This window comes from Macaca mulatta, chromosome 3, assembly GCF_049350105.2.
Source record: "Macaca mulatta isolate MMU2019108-1 chromosome 3, T2T-MMU8v2.0, whole genome shotgun sequence".
Lineage (NCBI taxonomy): Eukaryota > Metazoa > Chordata > Mammalia > Primates > Cercopithecidae > Macaca > Macaca mulatta.
In genome coordinates, this window is record NC_133408.1 from 126,753,566 (window position 1) to 126,775,330 (window position 21,765).

The following is a 21,765-nucleotide window of genomic DNA, read 5'->3' on the forward strand; positions in this document are numbered from 1 at the left end:
TCTTTATTGAAAAATGTGGCATTCATCCTTTAGAAAATTCTTTTCTTGATAAAGTTGTAAGAGCTGTAACATGTAAGCAATATATAGTGACCCCAGAGGAAAGACTGTTAGACTTAAATGTGACTTGGACCTCACCACATAGTGGCAAATGGTTCCTTCCTTTCTAGTTCACCATTTGAAATACTTTACATGACTATCTGGGTATGATATTGGCCAGGAAGAAGAGAGATGTCTCTCTGTCTCTCTGTCTCTGTGTGTGTGTGTGTGTGTGTGTGTGTGTGTGTGTGTGTGTTTAGTTACCACTTAATTGTAACTCTGCTATAAGCTGGGCATTCTAGTAGCTGAGATATATTCATAATCTCACTTAGTTGATCCTATGAGGTAAGTGTCATTATCTCCATTTTACAAATGAAGCAACTAAGTCTAAGAAATTAAGAGACTTTCCTAAGATCATATAGGAAGAAACAGCTAAATAGAGATTCACTCCCAGGACAGTCCATCACCAAATAGGCCCTTTCCCCAATCAAAAAAATTTCTTGAAAAATCAACATTTTAACTAAAAAGAAATAAAAGGAGAGGGGAATATTGTGCCCTTAATTAAATCATGTAACATCTCCAATAGTCAGTTTCCTCATCTGAAAATAGGGATGATTATACTACTACATTTCTCCTGGAATTTTTGTGAGAATTAAGTGAGATTACGTTTGGGGCACTTGGCACTAGGCCAGATACAACATTCATGCTCAATAAATTATAGTTGTTAAGATTCCATTTTTTGCCTTTTTTTGGAAGTTTTAGAAAAAATTTGGACTTCTCACCTTGTCATCTTTTAAGACCTGTCAAGATGTGTTTTAGAACCCAACTGCATGATTCTTTATGAATTTGGCTGCATTAGTGATGTGCGGGTGGCTTATATTAGTTTTATAGGACTGCCACAACAGACTGGATTGCTTAAACAACAAAAGCTTATTTTCTCATAGTTCTGGAGGCTGGAAGTCCAAGATGAAGGTGTCAGCAGGTTTAGTTTCTTCTGAGGGCTCTCTTTTAGGCTTACCTTCTCATGGTTCTCACATGTTTATTTCTCTGTGTGCATGTGCACCCCAATATGTCTTTGTGTCCAAATGGCTTCTTCTCAAGGAAAACAGTCAGATCGGATTAGGGCCCACCCTGTCTTATTTTACTTACTTGTTTAAAGGTTCTATATCCAAATACAGTTAAATTCAGAGATCTTGGGAGTTGGGCTTCAACATGAATTTGGGGGAAAAAAAATTCAGCCCATCACCTTGCCATAAGTAAATTCTTTTCCACTGCATTTGGAAATAATTATTTTCAGGAATAGTAACATGAATAGAAAGTATGGTTGAGAAACACTAAGGTGTATTCTAACCACTGAAATGCTATGACTGCAGGATTCTCCATGTATGGCCATATATAGTGAGTTCATTTATTGTTCACACAAAATATTTAAGAATTCAAGATTAAGGCTCTATAATTTGATATATAATATAAAAAGAAATATCACACCTAATAATAGACTACAAATATTTTTAATACATTAGTGTTGAAAATTACCTGTTTATGGCATTTGTTGAGGAAGGAATTAGGAACGTTTACTTGTACCATAGGTGTATGCAAAATCAAATCAAATGTTTAGTAACTGCATCTGTCAGAGTAAAGCTGTATGGCAGGGATTTATAGAGAAACCTAGAGAAGTCTCCTCCCTCAAGGGGCTACTTGCTCTTCTTAGGGAAATGCCAGAAATGTCACAAAATGACCTTTTTAAATTGCCAGTTAAATGCTCAGTGTAGTCAAGGAAGGCTGTGTGTTCGAAGCAGACACAATTGCTTCTAAAGCCCAGAGTTAAGATTTAGAACGTGTAATAGTTAGCTGCCATAATATTGGAAGGAAGAAAAGTGGTATAATTAGAAATATAGACCCAGAGGTGGTTCACTGCAGCATTGAGGACAAATGAAAGGAGAGAGACCCATGAGGAAATACTCTGATAGCAAAGTAGTATGGAAAGAGTGCTCTGAGAAATTTCAAAGAATCCTACCTATTTATAGTTCGAGACTAGGATGGTAATATGTTCCACCTTGTCACGAAGTTAAGCAGATCTTTGAAACCTGGAACTGAATTTGATGGTAGCGCTGTTGTTACAATGACTGCAAATAGAATGCCCGTGATTGTAAAACATGGAATTCATCTACCACCAGGTATTCATGAGAGATCCTTACCCATAAGTGAAATGCAGGGAAAACCTTCACTTACCAAAGGAAAAATGTCTCCATTATTTCACTTCTTCCCAACCCATAAAGAATATTTTGCTTCCTGTTAAACAATGATAATGGCAAATATGATTGAAATGTAATCTGAGAACATTTCTTGTTTAAAATGTGTGTTTATTCTTTTAGGCCTCTTTTTCGTGGAAGTTCAGATGTCGATCAACTAGGAAAAATCTTGGAGTAAGTAATAACTGTAATTTTACATCAGTGTCTATAGCATTAAAACATTTACAGTGACTTTCCTTTGACATGCATATCAAGTGTTTATCTCTTGTCTTTCTTACTTCAAGCAGCTGCTGCAGACAGTGTTACTATTTGTGTGGTGAGTGGAGACATGGTAGAAGTGCCGTTTTATGCAGAGCCCTAACTGCTCTGCTCTGGAAGCTTGTATGTTGCTTGTGTGGATCTTTTTGCTGCTCCTCTTTCTTCATGTGGCTGAGCTCCAGTTCTTTAGTTCAAATACATTCTCTGCTTGTGGTCATTTCAAATGCACCCAACATCAGAGATGGGATGCCTGGTGGCAAAGTACCCATCCTTGTTCAGTGAGCTTCGTGTCCCCATTGAGTATCCTTGGTCACCCAGGTTGGTTCTGCGTTGTTTTGTTTTGTTTTCCTGGGCGAAGGATGGTATGCTACACATCTCATTTTTCTTCAGAGCACCAAAACAGAAAATGAGAACCCTGAGTCTTTGGCAAAATAACTCTGCAACTTTGAGAAAGTCATGTAACACACCCCATGAAGGGCTTACACAGTGCCTGGCACATAGTAAGTGCTTTAAAAGTTATCTATTACTGTTGTTATTAGAATTCATCATTGGTGGCAGGCACCTGTAGTCCCAGCTACTCGGGAGGCTGAGGCAGGAGAATGACGTAAACCCGGGAGGCAGAGCTTGCAGTGAGCCAAGATTGCGCCACTGCACTCCAGCCTGGGGGACAGAGCGAGACTCTGTCTCAAAAAAAAAAAGAATTCATCATTAATTATTTAACCTTTTGGTTCCTTAACTTCATCTGAGAAATGAAATTCTGACTTAAATTCTCTATAAGATCCTTTCTTGTGCTCAAATTCTTGGGTTTCAGTTACATAGCTCCTTGATGATTTACATAGTTTCATTCATGTCTGCATGTTCATGCATGTGAGGGCATGTATGTATTCATGTTTCTAGAATGTAACTGGGGCGCTTCTTCTCACAAAGCATGCAGTGTGGCATCGTTTTTTGAGTTTTTGGGTTTGCAAGGCCCGTCCGAATTGGAGTGGAGTAGGAAGAAAGTGGCAGTTCTAGACCAAAAATAGCCCTGATCTTTGGTCTGTGACATTTTATAGGAATCCCAGTGATTTTTATGAAATTCGAAGTCTGTAAGACTGCAAAAAAAAGCACCCCTAAAGAATAGATTTTCATACCAGCACTGTCTACTTAAGCATGACTACTTAAAACAGTTAATAAAACTGGAACCTGATGTTGTGCTTTTAGTGACTGGAAGCAGCTAGACCTCTGTTAGTGCCAGTGCCACTGCTGAGTCAGAACATAGTAGCTTAAGGCCTGAATAACATTTGCTAGTTTTTTATGCCTGTGGGCTTCCTGGGTCCAGGGCAGCTGATGATACTGCTCCTACTACTGACCACTCCATATACTAGATAAATTCAACACAAAGCCTTCATGTTACCCCTGCTTCTGAATGGCAAGTTCTTAAATCAGTCAATGATGAACTCCCATCTATTTTCCCCATGACTGTTGAATATATTTTGTGTGCATGTGATCTTAAAGAGGAAACTGGGGAAATCAGACATACTAATGACCTTCTGTTAAAAGGAAAGAGAATCTTGACTGAAGTCAGCTTGCCAGGCCTTGAAGGTCATCACCTTCTTTCCCTTATTTATACTACCTGACAGTTGTGTCTACCTCCAGCACTGATGTCTGCAATCTTGTTAACATTCTTAGTACTCCCTTAGTACATGAAGCCAGTGAAATGGACCAGAAGGAACATTTGACCAGCATATTTGACCTGCTTCCAAGGAAAAGCCAGTTCTACTTTTGGCAAAGTCCTGACAATCGTAGGTTGCCAACAGAAAAGAAGCTGTAGAGTTCTATGGTTTGTGCCTTTAGATTTTACTCTGTGGTTTCTGGCATTGTTTCATCAAAATTATGTTCTGTTTCCTCTGAATGGATTACCTTGCCGGAGAAGAGGGACAATGCTGCACCCTAGTGTCACTGCCGAAGTACTTGAAAAAATGTTTCTGTCTCCACCATCACTGCCATTTATAGATATTGTGCCCTGTCAGGCTTGCCAGTATAAATGTCAACTTTTAAGGCTTATATTCAGCTGTCCAAATAGTGGAATTAAATGCAAGCACTTTTTAATGGTCCTATCAGAATTTCACAACACATGTATATGGGCCATAAAAGTTCATATTGAACATGAAACTGAATTTTTTTTTAAGGAAAGCCATATTCACATCCTCTTTTTTTTTTCTTTGGAGACAAGCTCTTGCCCTGTTGTCCCGGCTGGAGTGCAGTGACATGATCTTGGCTCATGATCTTGGCCTCCCGAGCTCAAGTAATTCTCCTGTCTAAGCCTCCCAAGTAGCTGGGACTACAGGCACAGGACACCACGCCCAGCTAATGTTTATATTTTTTATAGAGACGGGGTCTCACCATGTTGCCCGGGCTGGTCTTGAACTCCTGGGCTCAAGTGGTCCACTTGTCTCAGCCTTCCAAAATGCTGGGATTACAGCCACCCCACCTGGCCCATGTTCACATACTGTTAAAGGGAAGAACATTTCTGTGTTTAGGAAGATTTAAGCCTTCAAGTAATAGCAAGTATTAAAAGTGAAACAATAGTTTTAGCCTGTGACATCTTAGAGCATTTTAAAAAACAATGTCATAGCTAAATGAAAATAAAATACTGGAATAGAGAGAAGAGAACTCACTCTGGGCTCTGTGAATGAGCACGCTATCTGTGACTTTGGCAGTTCATTTTATGTCTCATTTTCAGTTTCCCCATCTATAAGATGAGACTAATAACACCTGACTTACATGTCTTAGGAGATTGTTACAGGAATCAGAGGAGGTGATAGACTTAAAGTTATATATATATAAATTGTTATGTGTTTGTTTAAAATTTTATATAAAATTATATAAAGTTATGTGTACATGTACATGCATACATACAGAGACGTGCTGTTTCTCTGAAGGCTTTTGGCATTCAGCTGATCATATACTTGCAAGATTTAACTCAATGTAGATATATTCAAAGCCACAAATAAAAACATTTTAAATATTTCTAGGAGTTATTAATGTAATCAATTTCTAGGTGACTGGTGAACATACACAAAAATATTGATATACATAGACCTGAAAACTAAAAAAGAATGAAAGGAAATTTTAAAAGATCTCTAACAAACATTCTTCTTTCCCTCCTCTGCCCTGTCTCATTGTATCCAGACACTTACTTACACATGCATTTCTTTTCATAATTAATAGTGGTATTTTTGGTTTTTTTTTTTTTTAACATCTATTGTAGGCTTTACTATTGAACAAATCTATATATTGTTCATTGTTATTTCTGTTTATTGGTTCTAGTAAATATGTCCATTAATCTTCCTTTGCCTCAATAATGTAGCTCTCTCAGTATGCCTGATAGAGGCAGAATTACAGTGTCTTTCCCCAGACACCCAGGCAGAGAAGCCGTGATGACAGGGGTATCTTCCCAGCTGAAGTCTGTGGCCTGGGCTCTGTGTAGGTGAGGGAAGGGGACATAAAATGCTACAGATCTTGGGACGTGTACCACGTCTTCCTGAAATCTGGAAGTATATTCATAAGAACACCTCTTCGTGGGCTTCAGTCCCAGCAAGTATAGGCTAAGCAGAAGACCCTAATTTCTAACTGTAGTTAAAATTATTTGGTCCAGGCCAGGCACAGTGGCTCACGCCTGTAATCCCAGCACTTTGGGAGGCCGAGGTGGGCGGATCATGAGGTCAGGAGATTGAGACCATCCTGGCTAACACGGTAAAACCCCGTCTCTACTAAAAACACAAAAAATTAGTCAGGTGTGGTGGCGGTCGCCTGTAGTCCCGGCTACTCAGGAGGCTGAGGCAGGAGAATGGCGTGAACACGGGAAGTGGAGCTTGCAGTGAGCCGAGATTGTGCCACTGCACTCCAGCCTGGGCGGCAGAGCGAGACTCCATCTCAAAAAAAAAAAACATTATTTGGTCCAGTATTTGAATAGCTATATAACCCGTCCACTAAACTATGATTTTATTTTTAGTTCAGAGTTATACAGTCTGTATGGGAAAGAAGTCCCTGCATCCTCTGATTTTCTCTGTTCAAACCTACTTATGACCTATATGTGAACTATAAATAATGTCTATACAATATATAAGTTATGTAAGTCCATTGACCTATTAATATTTTTAAAGAATATTAAGTTATACATAAATAGGATATAAGCAGTTCATATTTTAAGTGTGATAGTGATGTATTTCCTATGCATCTTGGATGAATAACAACATTTTCTAACTATAATAATAATTGACAATGTATTGATTGATATTGACTGTGTGTAATGTGTATCAGGTGCTGTGCTATATACTTTAAATTATAAATTTATATATTACTATAAATTTAAATAAAGTATAACTGATCCTCATTACAACTGTAAGTTATTATCATTGTATACATAAAGACACTAAGGGTCATAGATGTTAAGTAATTTGTCCTTACCTGCCAGTAAGTGGCAGGTGCAGGATTTGAACCCAAGCCTGCCTATTTCCAAAGCCTGTGCTTTTTATCACTTACTGTTCTTTCCACATTTCTGATCCCAGAATGGTTTTCAGGGGAAATATAAATAATAGTCTTTTAATTTACTGTTTGCTCACTTTGGAATACCACAGACCTCCTTTTATAAAATCGTGTTTGAATAATGCAGGACTAACAAACGTTTTAGCGTCATTTTTCCTTCTGATTCTAATGTATATATTTAATATTTAGGGAATTACTCTTTAACCAAAAATGCAACCAAATTGATATGTTAATAAACCATGTTGGATGAGCATCATAAAAATCATGCCAATACTGGGACGTTCGATCAAAACACAGAAAGCATTCTTGGACATTAAGAAATGTATATACTAGTATGGGTCTCCTCTGAATACAATAAGTCCTGCTTTGTCACTAAGTCAGGGCTTACTGCCTGGCAATATATTTTCTATTTCTACATCACCCCTTACATTTAGTGTCTGCTACCAGAGCAATCTCTTATCTCCTCCCAGTGAATTTTACAATTCTTCTGTGAGATTACCCTCTACCCCATGACACCATATTGCGGTAGGACAGAGATAAACAGAGACCCTGCCAGTCATAAAGTGAAGGTCTCCTGGGACTGTCTCCCCCATGCCTCCCCCTTAGATTTTGCCTTTCTCTGGAAATTGATAAGAAAACAGCTTCTGCATAGCAGCTAATGTTCATGTCTATGTGTGGTTCTTTTGTAGCGTAATTGGACTCCCAGGAGAAGAAGACTGGCCTAGAGATGTTGCCCTTCCCAGGCAGGCTTTTCATTCAAAATCTGCCCAACCAATTGAGAAGTTTGTAACAGATATCGATGAACTAGGCAAAGACCTACTTCTGGTAAGTTTTTGTGATGTCAAACTGGTCTGCACTGTGCCAGTGAGACACCTGCCCTACCCAGACTGGGTGGTAGTCACAAATATCAGTTCAGTAGCTGCTATCGGCATCACGTGCCACAGCCACGTGGGGCAGGAGGCGACAGTCCCTCCAGAGGTTTCATTTTCACACTTGTAGCAGCTGGTGGCTTTTGATTCTGGAATGTCTTTCTGATCCACATTTTTTTAAATCTGCCATCTTTGAATGTTTATTTCAATGCAGCTTTAGAAGCCTCTCAATTCACTTTGACATATGTTTATTTAGAAGTAAATATTATGTTTCCTTGCTTACAGTTTCATGCTACTTTAAGTAATTTGTCATTTTAATGTGCCTTTTGTTAAATATCCACAACTTTGGGGAGATGTTTTTCCAAAAGAACTATATAGCAATACTTCTTCTAGTTGCTAATTTATTTAATAAGTATTTAGTGTGCCAGGCACATATAAAATACCTCGCTGAAAATAAGGACTTCTGTGCTCTGTTTGAGACTCATAATACTCGACCATATACTTAATTTTCTATACCTGGAGGCCAGAACAATAGGTGGAAAAGTGTAGCTGTTGGGCTGTTCTTGATGTCTGAAACCCAATGAGTAATGAGTGTATCCTTTACCTCCTGAATCAACAGCCTTTGATATCTGCTTCTGCCCATGGGTGAAGCACAGGTCTTCTCCATGTGTCTCATTCTGGGGCCCATGCCAGAGAGGCAGCAGCTCCCTGGGGCATGTTTTTCTCATGATAGAAGGTGGATGTTCCAAAAGGGCAAGCAGAAATATACAACACCCCTGAAGGTCCATACTTGGAAGAAGTACCCGCCACTCTGCCCATGTTCCATTGGCCAAAGCAAGTTCCATACCTAAGGCCAACTTGAATGGAGGAAAGAATGCTCCCCCTATGGTGAGAGGGGAGAGAAAAGAGGGAATGTACTAAAAGTTATCCGATCTACCATAGTATCTAACTCTTGACTAAGTTGTGATTCCAGAAGCTCATTTTATGAGTAAACTATTTGGCAATTAAACTAAATTTTCTTGCAGAAACAATATTATTAACACAAGGTTTTTTAATTAATTCTTAACCCGGCAACCTTGTTCCTAAAGTAGAGCAATAATAGAACTTAAACACCTGTTTTAAACCGTATTTCTATAGGACAAAGTGTATTAAGACTTCCAACTTGAGATTCTCCTGCACCCCCACATTTGGCTAAGTCGTTCTCCTTCTCTCCACCCTCTTCCCAGCTTTAAGCCATCAATGTAGCTGTGAGGAAAGGGCTTCCTCTCACATAATCCTCTAGAGACACGTCTCTGTATCGTGAACGTATTCCCACAGCTCTTTTCTCTTCTTTCCTATGTCCTGGAGATTAAATTAGCTGCTTCCTTTCCTAATGCCATTACCTAATTTTCTCCTTCTTGGACTCTGGGAAAAGAGAACTCAGGATCAGGAATTTTGCCCCTGCTCTCCAGTCCTTTGGGAATTCAGCCCTTGCAAAGCTTTTCTAGAGATATTTATTGCTGTAACAGACACTTGGAACCTTTCTACAAACAAGCTCTTTCTTCCGCTTGCCCTTTAGCTCTTGATGTTCAGAAGATCCTATAGGGAGGCTAGCAACCATGGACTGAAGGGGAGCTCAGATTTCAGAGGACCCAAGAATTTGCCTGAAATACACATAGAACTTTCTGTTTGTATTTGTTTTTAAGCTTTCGATGCAATATTAGAGAGGTCCCTAATCCAGTTGGAACCTGACTAGGACTGTTGGCAGGAGTCCTATTAATATCATGGTCATGCAGACCTCTTAAGTGGAAGAGTTCTTCCATTAACCATGATAATGTAAAGTCTGTAAATTACATAGAAGACTGGAATGCACAGACATTTCATATACTCAGTTCACTTTAGGATGGAGAAGCCGATGTGGCTTTCCTGCTACTTGTGAACTCCTGGGGCAATGAGGAGGTCTTACTCATCACTATTTAGTGCTTGCCACCTGCTAGGCACCCAGCAGGAGGCATTGGTGGAAGGAGAGGTGGAGGATTTGAGTAACAAGATTACCTGAAGTAGGGGTGGAAATGAGACTGAAATTAGGGACACATTCTAATTTAGGTATGGACAGTTTGGGAACAGAGACTGCTGCTACTGCAAATATTTCCCTTTCCCTCCTTTCACCTTCTACCTCAGTAGCCCAGCCAAACTGCCCAAACCACTTGACTAGGACCAGGAGCTTCTTAAGTGCAAGCATCAGCTCATTCACCTTGGTAGCCCTACACTTGAGCTGTCAGCCTGGAACAGAGTTTAGTGACTCAAACTGAATCTAATGGTCCCCTGAGAGAGCTACTGCTAGCCTTGTGGCACCTTGTTATTAATTAGAAGGAAGATATCCCTGCCTCTGAGTGGTGTAACCTTGGGGCAGGGTAAGAAGTTGCGGTGAAGACTCCAACTGTAGCACTAAGTTTGCTAGCACTGGAAGAATTACTAAATAAAGTTATATGCATACTTTAATGGCTTACAGAGAAATCCTGGGCAGGAAACAGCCCATAGGGACCCAAAAGGGTCTTCTCCTGAGGGGCATTTTATACATTAGGGATATATGTGAGTACTGTCTCCATATTATTTAGTGTCCCTTTAAATAAATACTCATTCCCATTCTAGATGTGCTTAACATGACAGTGAATAAAGGGATAACTCTGTAAGTACATTATCTACATTGATGTGTTGTATATCAACCAATTATTTTTTTCTTTATTACAGAAGTGTTTGACATTTAACCCAGCCAAAAGAATATCAGCCTACAGTGCCCTGTCTCACCCATACTTCCAGGACCTGGAGAGGTGCAAAGAAAACCTGGATTCCCACCTGCCGCCCAGCCAGAACACCTCGGAGCTGAATACAGCCTGAGGCCTCAGCAGCTGCCTTAAGCTGATCCTGCGGAGAACACCCTTGGTGGCTCAAGGGTCCCCCTTAGCAAGCCCTGCAGAGCTGTGGAGGATTGCCTGTCTGGAGGCCTTCCAGCTGCCGTCTTCTGGACAGGCTCTGCTTCTCCAAGGAAACCGCCAGTTTACTGTTTTGAAATCAATGCAAGAGTGATTGCAGCTTTATGTTCGTTTGTTTGTTTGTTTGTCTGTTTGTTTCAAGAACCTGGAAAAATTCCAGAAGAAGAGAAGCTGCTGACCAATTGTGCTGCCATTTCATTTTTCTAACCTTGAATGCTGCCAGTGTGGAGTGGGTAATCCAGGCACAGCTGAGTTATGATGTAATCTCTCTGCAGCTGCCGGGCCTGATTTGGTACTTTTGAGTATGTGTGCGTGTGTGTGTGTGTGTGTGTGTGTGTGTGTGTGTGTGAGAGAGATTCTGTGATCTCTTAAAGTGTTACTTTTTGTAAACGGCAAGAACGATTCAGTTTTAAAGACTCAAGGTGATCGATAAATAACAGGCATTTGTTCACTGAAGGTGATCCACCAAAATGGTCTTCTCAAATTAGACAGTTAACCCTAGAAAGTTAACCCCATGTCCTCAGCATTTCTTTTCTGGCCAAAAGCAGTAAATTTGCTAGCAGTAAAAGGTGAAGTTTTATACACACAGCAAAAAGGAGAAAAAAATTCTAGTATATTTTAAGAGATGTGCATGCATTCTATTTAGTCTTCAAAACGCTGAATTTACTTGTTGTAAGTCTATTTTAACCTGTATGATATCATGCTTTATCATTTCTTTTGGAAAATACCCTGTAAGCTTTTTATTACTTGCCATAGATTTAGGGAGTGTATCTCAGATAGATTTAAAAAAAAAAAAAATAGAAAGCCTTTATTTCCTGGTTTGAAATTCCTTTATTCCCTTTTTTTTTGTTGTTGTTGTTGTTGTTTGTTGTTACTTCGTTTTTGTTTTTAGGAATTTGTCAGAAACTCTTTCCTGTTTTGGTTTGGAGAGTAGTTCTCTCTCTAACTAGAGACAGGAGTGGCCTTGAAATTTTCCTCATCTATTACACTGTATTTTCTGCCACACACTGCCTTGTTGGCAAAGTATCCATCTTGTCTATCTCCCAGCACTTCTGAAATATATTGCTACCATTGTATAACTAATAACAGATTGCTTAAGCTTTTCCCATGCACCACCTGTTTGCTTGCTTTCAATGAACCTTTCATAAATTCGCAGTCTCAGATTATGGTTTATGGCCTCAATTCTGCAAACCTAACAGGGTCCCATATGTTCTCACTCTAATGCAGTCCTTCTACCTGGTGTTCACTTTTGTTACCTAAATAATGAGTAGGATCTTGTTTTGTTTTATCACCAGCACACAGATTGCTATAAACTATTACTTTGTGTTTTACATTTTTATAGAAGATATTGTCAGTGTCTTTATCTGAGGGTATGTCTTTAGCTATGTTTTAGGGCTATACATTTACTCTATCAAATGATCTTTTCTCCATCCCCCAGGCTGTGCTTGTTTCTAGTGCCTTGTGCTCACTCCTGCTCTCTACAGAGCCAGCCTGGCCTGGGCATTGTAAACAGCTTTTCCTTTTTCTCTTACTGTTTTCTCTACAGTCCTTTATATTTCATACCATCTCTGCCTTATAAGTGGTTTAGTGCTCAGTTGGCTGTAGTAACCAGAGGACACAGAAAGTATCTTTTGGAAAGTTTAGCCACCTGTGCTTTCTGACTCATAGTGCATGCAACAGTTAGATCATGCAACAGTTAGATCATGTTTAGAGTTAGGATTTTCAAAGAATGGAGGTTGCTGCACTCAGAAAATAATTCAGATGATGTTTATGCATTATCAAGTTGTACTGAATTCTTTGCAGCTTATTATGATATATGACTATCTTGAACAAGAGAAGAAACTAGGAGATGTTTCTCCTGAAGAGCTTTTGGGGTTGGGAACTATTCTTTTTTAATTGCTGTACTAAACATTGTTCTAATTCAGTAGCTTGAGGAACAGGAACATTGTTTTCTAGAGCAAGATAATAAAGAAGATGGGCCATACGAATGTTTTCTACTTTCCTTGTGACAACATTGATTACGTGTTGTCAGTACTATAAATGCTTGAGATATAATGAATCCATAGCATTCAAGGTCAGGTCTACTCAAAGTCTCACATAGAAAAGTGAGTTCTGCCTTTCCTTTGATCAAGGGTCAAAATACAAAGACATTTTTGCTGGGGCCTAGAAATTGAGTTTAAAAACTCATGCACTGATTCATCATGAGCTTTTTGGTTAGTATTCATGGCTAGAGTGAACATAACTTTAGTTTTTGCTGTTGTAAAACTGTTTTCATAAGTTCACTCAAGAAAAATGCAGCTTTTCTGAACTGGAATTTTTCAGCATTCTTTAGAATTTTAAATGAGTAGAGAGCTCAACTTTTATTTCTAGCATGTGCTTTTGACTCATTTCTAGGCAGTGCTTGTAAAGAAAAATTGAAGCACAAACATTCTGGCATTCAATCGTTGGCAAATTATCTTCTGATGACACAGAATGAAAGGACATCTCAGCCTCTCTGAACTTTGTAAAAATCTGTCCCCAGTTCTTCCATCAGTGTAGTTGTTGCATTTGAGTGAATACTCTCTTGATTTATGTATTTTATGTCCAGATTCGCCATTTCTGAAATCCAGATCCAACACAAGCAGTCTTGCCATTAGGGCATTTTGAAGCAGATAGTAGAGTAAGAACTTAGTGACTACAGCTTATTCTTCTGTAACATATGGTTTCAAACATCTTTGCCAAAAGCTAGGCAGTGGTGAACTGAAAAGGGCGTTTTGCCCCAAGGTTACACTGAAGCAGCTCATAGCAAGTAAAAATATTGTGACAGATTTGAAATCATGTTTGAATTTCATAGTAGGACCAGTACAAGAATGTTCCTGCTAGTTTCTGTTTGATGTTTGGTTCTGGTGGCCCAGGCATTTGGGAACTGTTGCACAGGGTGGAGGCAAAACAACCTACATATAAAAAGAGAAAAAGAGAAACTTGTCCATTTAGCTTTTATAAGAAATCCCATGGCAAAGGGTAATAAAAAGGACCTAATCTTAAAAACACAATTTGCAAGCGCTTGTAAGAGCCCAATGGGTTGGAGCCTCCCACTTTCTCCCTCCTTTGAAGTGGATGGGAACTCAAGTTGCAAAGAACCTATTTTGGAAGAAAGCTCGGGGCCATTTCAGCCCCCTGTATTCTCACGATTTTTCTCTCAGGAAGCACACACTGTGAATGGCAGACTTTTCATTTAGCCCCAGGTAACTTACTAAAAATAGCTAAAAATTATTTACCTAAGAATAGAATCTCAGCATTGTGTTAAATAAAAATGAAAGCTTTAGAGGGCACAAGATGTTCCTATCTTAAATAAAGCATGTTTCTTTTCTATAGAGAAATTTATAGTTTGACTCTCCAGAATGTGGTACTATGCATCTTGATGAGAAAACTCTTAAATAGTACCAAACATTTTGAACTTTAAATTATGTATTTAAAGTGAGTGTTTAAGAAACTGTAGCTGCTTCTTTTAAAAGTAGTGCCTATTAAAGTCAGTAATGGCAATTATTGTTCCATTGTGGAAATTAAATTATGTAAGCTTCCTAATATCATAAACATATTAAAATTCTTCTGTCTAAAATACTGCTTTTCTCTTAAGTGACAATTTCACTATTCTTATGATAAGCACATGAGAGTGTCTTACATTTTCCAAAAGCAGGCTTTAATTGCATAGTTGGGTCTAGGAAAAAATAATATTAAAAGTTAATATGCCACCATAATTACTTAATTATGTTAGTATAGAAACTACAGAATATTTACCTTGGAAAGAAAATATTGGAATATTATCATAAACTCTTGGATATTTATATAATTCAAAAGAATGCATGTTTCACATTGTGACAGATAAAGATGTTATATGATTTCTAAGGCTTTAAAAATTATTCATAAAACAGTGGGCAATAGATAAAGGAAATTCTGGAGAAAATGAAGGTATTTAAAAGGTAGTTTCAAAGCTATATATATTTTGAAGGATATATTCTTTATGAACAAATATATTGTAAGAATTTATACTAAGGTCATCTGGCAACTGTAGGATTAATGGTCAAAAACAAATGTTATGGAGAAGCTGTTCCAAGCAAACTAAATTATCTGTACTTTTTTTCTCATTTCAAGGGAAGAGGCAGCCACATGAAGCAATACTTCTTACACATGCCTAAGAATGTTCATTGAAAAAATAAAAATAAATTTTTAAAAGGCATGTGTTTCCTATGCCACCAATACTTTTTAAAAATTGTGAACCTTACCCAAAACCATTTATCATGTCCATTAAGTACATTTGGGCACATAATTAGGAAGATATTTGCATGTTCCTTCTCCACAGTGGAAAAACTTATTGAGGCTACCAAAGCCTGGCAAGAAATGTAAGTCCTCAGAGTAATTAAAAATGGTGTTTTCCTCAAAAGCATGAGAAACTAACATTTTCATTTCTTATTGACTCCCTTTCTATATCAATGCAATTCACAACCCAGTTTTAATACATACCTATATCTCAAGCATTTCTATCTTGTACTTTTTCAGAAAATAAACCAAAAATAATCCTTTGGCCTCTCTATCTTCTGATCTTTGTTAAGTAACAGAAATGTAGAAACAGAAGGGGTCCAATTTTTACATGTTTTTTCTCAACTAGTCTTTCTGGGAATTTTTGTTTATTTTCTTAATGAAGTACCAAACAGCTTTTCAAAATGTTTTCTATTTCTTAGCATTCCCAGGAAGTTATAACATTTAGATAAATGAGTAGAAGTGGACTTCCTTCAACATATTGTTACCTTGTCTATCCTTAGGAAGAAAACAAGAGCCACCTGAAAATATAGGCTCTTTTCGAGAATCTGCTGAAATACTATTACAGCAATTTGAAGTTAATATGGTAGGAAAGGAAGGTGGCTTTTCTTGCAAAAGTCTTTCTAAACATTCACACTGTCCTAAGAGATGAGCTTGCTTGTTTTATTCCAGTATATTCCACAAGGTGGCACTTTTAGAGAAAAACAAATCCGATGAAGACTAAAGAGGTACTTCTAAAAGAGATTTCATTCTAACTTTATTTTTCTGTGCATATTTAACTCTTTCCTAGCACTTCTTTTTTGGGATGATTAATAGTCTTTATAATGTTCTGTAACTTCAATATTTTACTTGTTACCTAGGTTCTGAACAATTGTCTGCAAATAAATTGTGCTTAAGGATGGATAATATATCCATTTTGATCATTTAAGTAAAGAAAGCCTAGTCATTCACTTAGGAAAAAAAATTTTTAAGTACCCAATTACCTTACTTTTCTAGATTAAAACAGGCTTACTTACTAAAAAGGCAGCCCTCATCTGTGAACAGGATAGTTTCGTTAGAAGTATAAAACTCCTTTAGTGGCTCCAGTTAAAACACTCATACTCTCTCTGCTGCTTTCATATTCCCTAGCATGGTGGCCTTCCAACACTGATTAAATTTTAAAATGCTAATTTAAAGATCAGGTGAGCAAAATGAGTAGCATCAGTAATTCGGTAGACAAAACTTTTGTCTGAAGAATTGCTATATTGAAACAGAGCCCTTAAATACCAAAAGACCAGGTAATTTTAACATTTGTGGAATCACAAATGTAAATTCCTAAGAAGCTCTAATTTAAAAAAAAAAAAATAGGTCTAAGTATATGAGCATAACAACTTAGGAGTGTGTCTATATACTTTGTTCACTTTTGAAGTTTTTTGGCAACTATATTTTTTAAATTCACAAGTCTACTTAAAGACTTCTTATCCCCCAGATGATTAAGTTAATTTTAGAAGTCACCTTCCTCTCAACAGTGTCACTTGAAATTTAGTAGGGAAGGTTATTGCAGTATTTTTCAGAGTTTCCTTAGCACAGCACCACAGAAAGCAGCTTATTCCTTATGAGTGGCAGACACGCGACGGTGCCTGCCCAACTTTGCTCCAGAGTGGCAAGCAGATGAGTCTCAGTAATTCATACTGAACCAAAATACCACATACACTAGGGGCAGTCAGAAACTGACTGAGAAATCCCCCGCCTCATTCGCCCCTCTACTCCCAGGAACTAGAGTCCAGTTAAAGCCCCTATGTGAAAGGCCGAATTCCACCCCCGGGTTTGTTATCACAGTGGCCAGTCTGAACCCTATTTGCTCGCGTTCAAAACTTGACTCCCACTTGAAAGCCTTCCGGGCGCGCTGCCTCGTTGCCCCGCCCCTTTGGCAGGAGAGTGGCAGTGGGCGAGGCCGGGCTGGGACCCCGCCTCCCGCTCACCTGCCGGTGCCTGAAATTATGTGCGGCCCGGCGGGCTGCTTTCCGAGGTCAGAGTGCCCTGCTGCTGTCTCAGAGGCATCTGTTCTGCAAATCTTAGGAAGAAATATGTCCCTAGAAGCAAACGGGTGTCTTCTGTGCATAAATAAGTACAACACAATTCTCCGAAAGTTCGGGTAAAAAGAGATGCGGTAGCAGCTGCTCTTTGTGAAGCTGTCTACCCTGCATCTCTCAGGCGCTAAGCTCAGTTTTTGTTTTTGTTTTTGTTTTTTTTTTAAGAAAAGATGTATAATTGCAGGAAATATTTTTTATTTTTTTATTTTCCATCATTCTACATATGTGATGGTGAAAGATATGCCTGGAAAAGTTTTGTTTTGAAAAGTTATTTTCTGCTTTGTCTTCAGTTGGCAAAAGCTCCCAATTCTTTAGGTTCCCTTCCTTTTCTCTCTTTTTCTTTGTTAGGCAATTAAAGGTATGTAAACAAATTATCTCGTGTAGCAGGGGATTTTCATGTTGAGAGGAATCTTCTGTGTGAGTTGTTTGGTCACACCAATAACCCTTTCTCAATTTTAGGAGTTTGGATTGTCAAATGTAGGTTTTTCTCAAAGGGGACATATAACTGTACATATTGACTGCCAAGAACTATGACTGTAGCACTAATCAGCAAAGAGCCACACAATTATTTAATTTCTAACTCTCTGTGGTTCCTAGCAAAATTCCATTGATGTGCTTAGGTTAAAGTTCTGAAGATACCCGTTGTACTCTTACTTGAAAGTTTCTAATCTTAAGTTTTATGAAATGCAATAATATGTATCAGCTAGCAATATTCCTGTGATCACCAACAACTCTCAGTTTGACCTTAAAGTCTGAATGATAAAACAGATTCCAGCGGTAATACATTTCTTGAACCTCCCAGTGCATTATATATCTTTTCATTCTGATCCTGTGTTTGCAAAAATATACACATGTATATCATAGTTCCTCACTTTTTATTCATTTGTTTTCCTATTACCTGTAGTAAATATATTAGTTAGTACATGGAATTTATAGCATCAGCTATCCCCAGGAACAGCACCTGACAGGCGGGGAATTTTTTTCAAGTTGTTCTACATTTGCATAAATTATTTCTATTATTATTCATGTATATTATTTATTTCTGAATCACACTAGTCCTGTGAAAGTACAACTGAAGGCAGAAAGTGTTAGGACTTTGCATCTAACGTTCCTTATCATGGTATTGATGAACCTAAGAAAATAAAAATTAGACTAAGCCCCCAAATAAGCTGCATGCATTTTTAACATAACTAGTAGATTTGAATATATAGATGTAGTATTTTGGGTATCTAGGTGTTTTATCATTATGTAAAGGAATTAAAGTAAAAGACTTTGTAGTTTTTATTAAATATGCATATAGTAGAGTGTGAAAATACAGCAAAAATAAAAACTAAAGGTAGAAAAGCATTTTAGATATGTCTTAATTTAGGAACTGTGCCAGGTGGCCCTCGGAATAGATTTCAGGCAGAGACCAGTGCCTGGTGGTGCCTCCTCTTGTCTGCCCTCATGAAGAAGCTTCCCTCACGTGATGTAGTGCCCTCGTAGGTGTCATGTGCAGTAATGGGAACAGGCAGTACTGTTGAGAGGAGAGCGGTGTGAGAGTTTTTCTGTAGAAGCAGAACTATTAGCTTGTACCTTGAGGCTTCAAGAACGTGTCAGATGGAGAAGTCCAAGTTTCCATGCTTCAGGCAACTTGGCTGTGTATAGAAGCAATCCAGCGTGGTAATAAAAAGCAAGGATTGCCTGTATAATTTATTATAAAATAAAAGGGATTTTAACAACCAACTACTCCCAACACCTCAAAAGCTTGTTGCATTTTTTGGTATTTGAGGTTTTTATCTGAAGGTTAAAGGGCAAGTGTTTGGTATCGAAGAGCAGTATGTGTTAAGAAAAGAACAATATTGGTTCCCGTAGAGTGCAAATTAGAACTAGAGAGTTTTATAGGATTATCATTTTGAGATGTGTTAAAGTAGGTTTTCACTGTAAAAATGTATTAGTGTTTCTGCATTGCCATAGGGCCTGGTTAAAACTTTATCTTACGTTTCAGGAAGACTGTCACACACAGTAAGCTTTTTTCCTTCTGATTTATAATAGAAAATGTTTTGAAAGTAAAAAAAAAAAAAATCTAATTTGGAAATTTGACTTGTTTCTGTGTTTGAAATCACGGTTCTAGAAATGTAAAAATTGTGTATATCAGATACTAATCTAGGCTGTGTGAACCAGCCCAAGATGACCAACATCCCCACACCTCTACATCTCTGTCTCCTGCATCTCTTCCTCTCTACCACTAAAGTGTTCCCTGCTACCATCCTGGCCTGTCCACATGGTGCTCTCCATCCTCCTCCACATTACGGACCACAGGTGTGCCTTTCTAGGCCTGGCCACCACTCCCAACTTGACCTAGCCACATACATCTAGAGATGGTTCCTAATGCTGGGCACAGACTGTGCTCATGGCACCCATTAGAAATGCCTCTAGCATCTTTATGCATCTTGATTTTTAAACCAAGACATTGTACAGAGCATTCAGTTTTGGCTGTGGTACCAAGAGAAAAACGAATCAAGAATATAAACCACATTCCAGGCTGCTGTTTTCTCTCCATCTACAGGCCACACTTTTACTGTATTTCTTCATACTTGAAACTCATTCTGCTATTTTCATATCAGGGTACAGACTTATAAGGGTGCATGTTCCTTAAAGGTGCATAATTATTCTCATTCCGTTTGCTTATATTGCTACAGAATGCTCTGTTTTGGTGCTTTTGAGTTCTGCAGACCCAAGAAGCAGTGTGGAAATTCACTGCCTGGAACACAGTCTTATAAGAATGTTGGCAGGTGACTTGGTATCAGATGTTGCTTCTTCTCTTTTCTCTGTATACAAGATTGAGAGTTACCACACTGGCCTGTCAGGTCCACCCTGTGGGTGCAGCACAGCTCTCTGAAAGCAAGAACTTTCCTACCTATTCTAACATTTTTGCCCTCTAAGAAAAAGGGCCTCAGGTATGGTATAGACATAGCAAGAGGGGAAGGGCTGTCTCACTCTAGCAACCATCCCTCCATTCCACACAGAAAGCCCTCTGGAAGCAAAAGAAGAAGAAAGAAAGAAAGTTTATCTCTAAGGCTACTGTCTTCAGAATGCTCTGAGCTAAATGCTCTTGCTCCCTTCCCAAGAGGCAGATGAAAATACAGCCCAGTTTATCTAGACCCTTCCCATCTGAAGAGGAGGATAGAAAAATAGGTAAATATGTAATGTAAAATATGTCATTCAAGGACCACCAAAACTTTCATGAAGTACCCTATCATTAAAAATCTGTTTTTAAAAGTAGCTCAAGCAAGGGATGCTTTGTGACCCAGGGTTTCTGAAGTCAGATAGCCATTCTTGCCTGCCCCTTATTCTGACTTACTGGGAAAGGGAGAACTGCAGTGGTATTTCTGTTGCAGTGGCAAAGGTAACATGTCAGAAAATTCAGAGGGTTGCATACCAATAATCCTTTGGAAACTGGATGTCTTACTGGGTGCTAGAATGCAAATTTAGGTATTTATTGTCAGATGATGAAATTCATTGTTTTTTTTCAAAATTGGTGTTGAAATATCACTGTCCAGTGTGTTCACTTATGTGAAAGCTAAATTGAATGAAGCAAAAAGAGAAAATAGTTTGTATATTTGTCATACCTTTTGTATTTCTTACAATAAAAATATTGGTAGCAAATAAAAATAATAAAAACAATAATTTTAAACTGCTTTCTGGAGATGAATTATTCTCCTGGCTATTTTCTTTTTTACTTTAATGTAAAATGAGTATAACTGTAGTGAGTAAAAGTTCATTAAATTCCAAGTTTTAGCAGAATGTGTGTGTGTGGTTTTTTTGTTTGTTTTGTTTTTTTGTTTTTTGTGTGGTTTTTTTTTTTTTTTTTTTTTTTTTGGTGCTTCTTATTTGCAACCTGGCCATAGATGTGGTAGAAAGAATGTGTTTTAAACTTTTACTTTAAGAGATTCCTTTTCAGTCTTCCAGTGTTTAAAAAGTAAATAGCAGTTAAGTGAGCACAGAACTCATTCAACAATTGGCTGGGCGCGGTGGCTCATGCCTTTAATCCCAGCACTTTGGGAGGCCAAAGCAGGCGGATCACCAGAGGTCAGGTGTTCAAGACCAGACTGGCCAACATGGTGAAACCCTGTCTCTGCTAAAAAATACATGAAAACTAGCCGGCCATGGTGGCATACGCCTGTAATCCCAGCTACTCAGGAGGCTGAGGCAGGAGAATCGCTTGAATCTGGAAGGCGGAGGTTGCAGTGAGCTGAGATCGCACCACTGCACTCCTGCCTAAGCAACAGAGCAAAACTCTGTCTCAAAAAAAAAAAGAACTCATTCAACAATCATGCGTTGCTTGATGACTGGGATACAGTCTGAGAGATGCATTGTTAGGGGATGTCGTCATTGTGAGAACATCATAGAGTGTACTTACACAAACCTAGATGGCATAGCCTACTACACACCTAGACTAGATGGTGTAGCCTAAGCCTCCTAGGCTACAAACCTGTAT

At 38.4% G+C, this 21,765-nt stretch overlaps 1 protein-coding gene across 4 annotated transcripts in view; it reads left to right on the forward strand.

The window, feature by feature from the left end:
• Positions 1–21,071, forward strand: part of CDK6 (cyclin dependent kinase 6) — a 238,121-nt gene extending 217,050 nt beyond the window's left edge. For 3 of the 4 annotated variants that reach the window (XM_015134231.3, XM_028844866.2, XM_015134230.3), the window contains exons 6-8: positions 2,412–2,462; positions 7,766–7,901; positions 10,676–21,071. In XM_015134231.3, the coding sequence (XP_014989717.1) occupies positions 2,412–2,462; positions 7,766–7,901; positions 10,676–10,822 (334 nt within the window). In that variant the 3' untranslated portion in view covers positions 10,823–21,071. 4 annotated transcript variants of the gene reach the window in all.
• Positions 21,072–21,765: the final 694 nt, after the last annotated feature.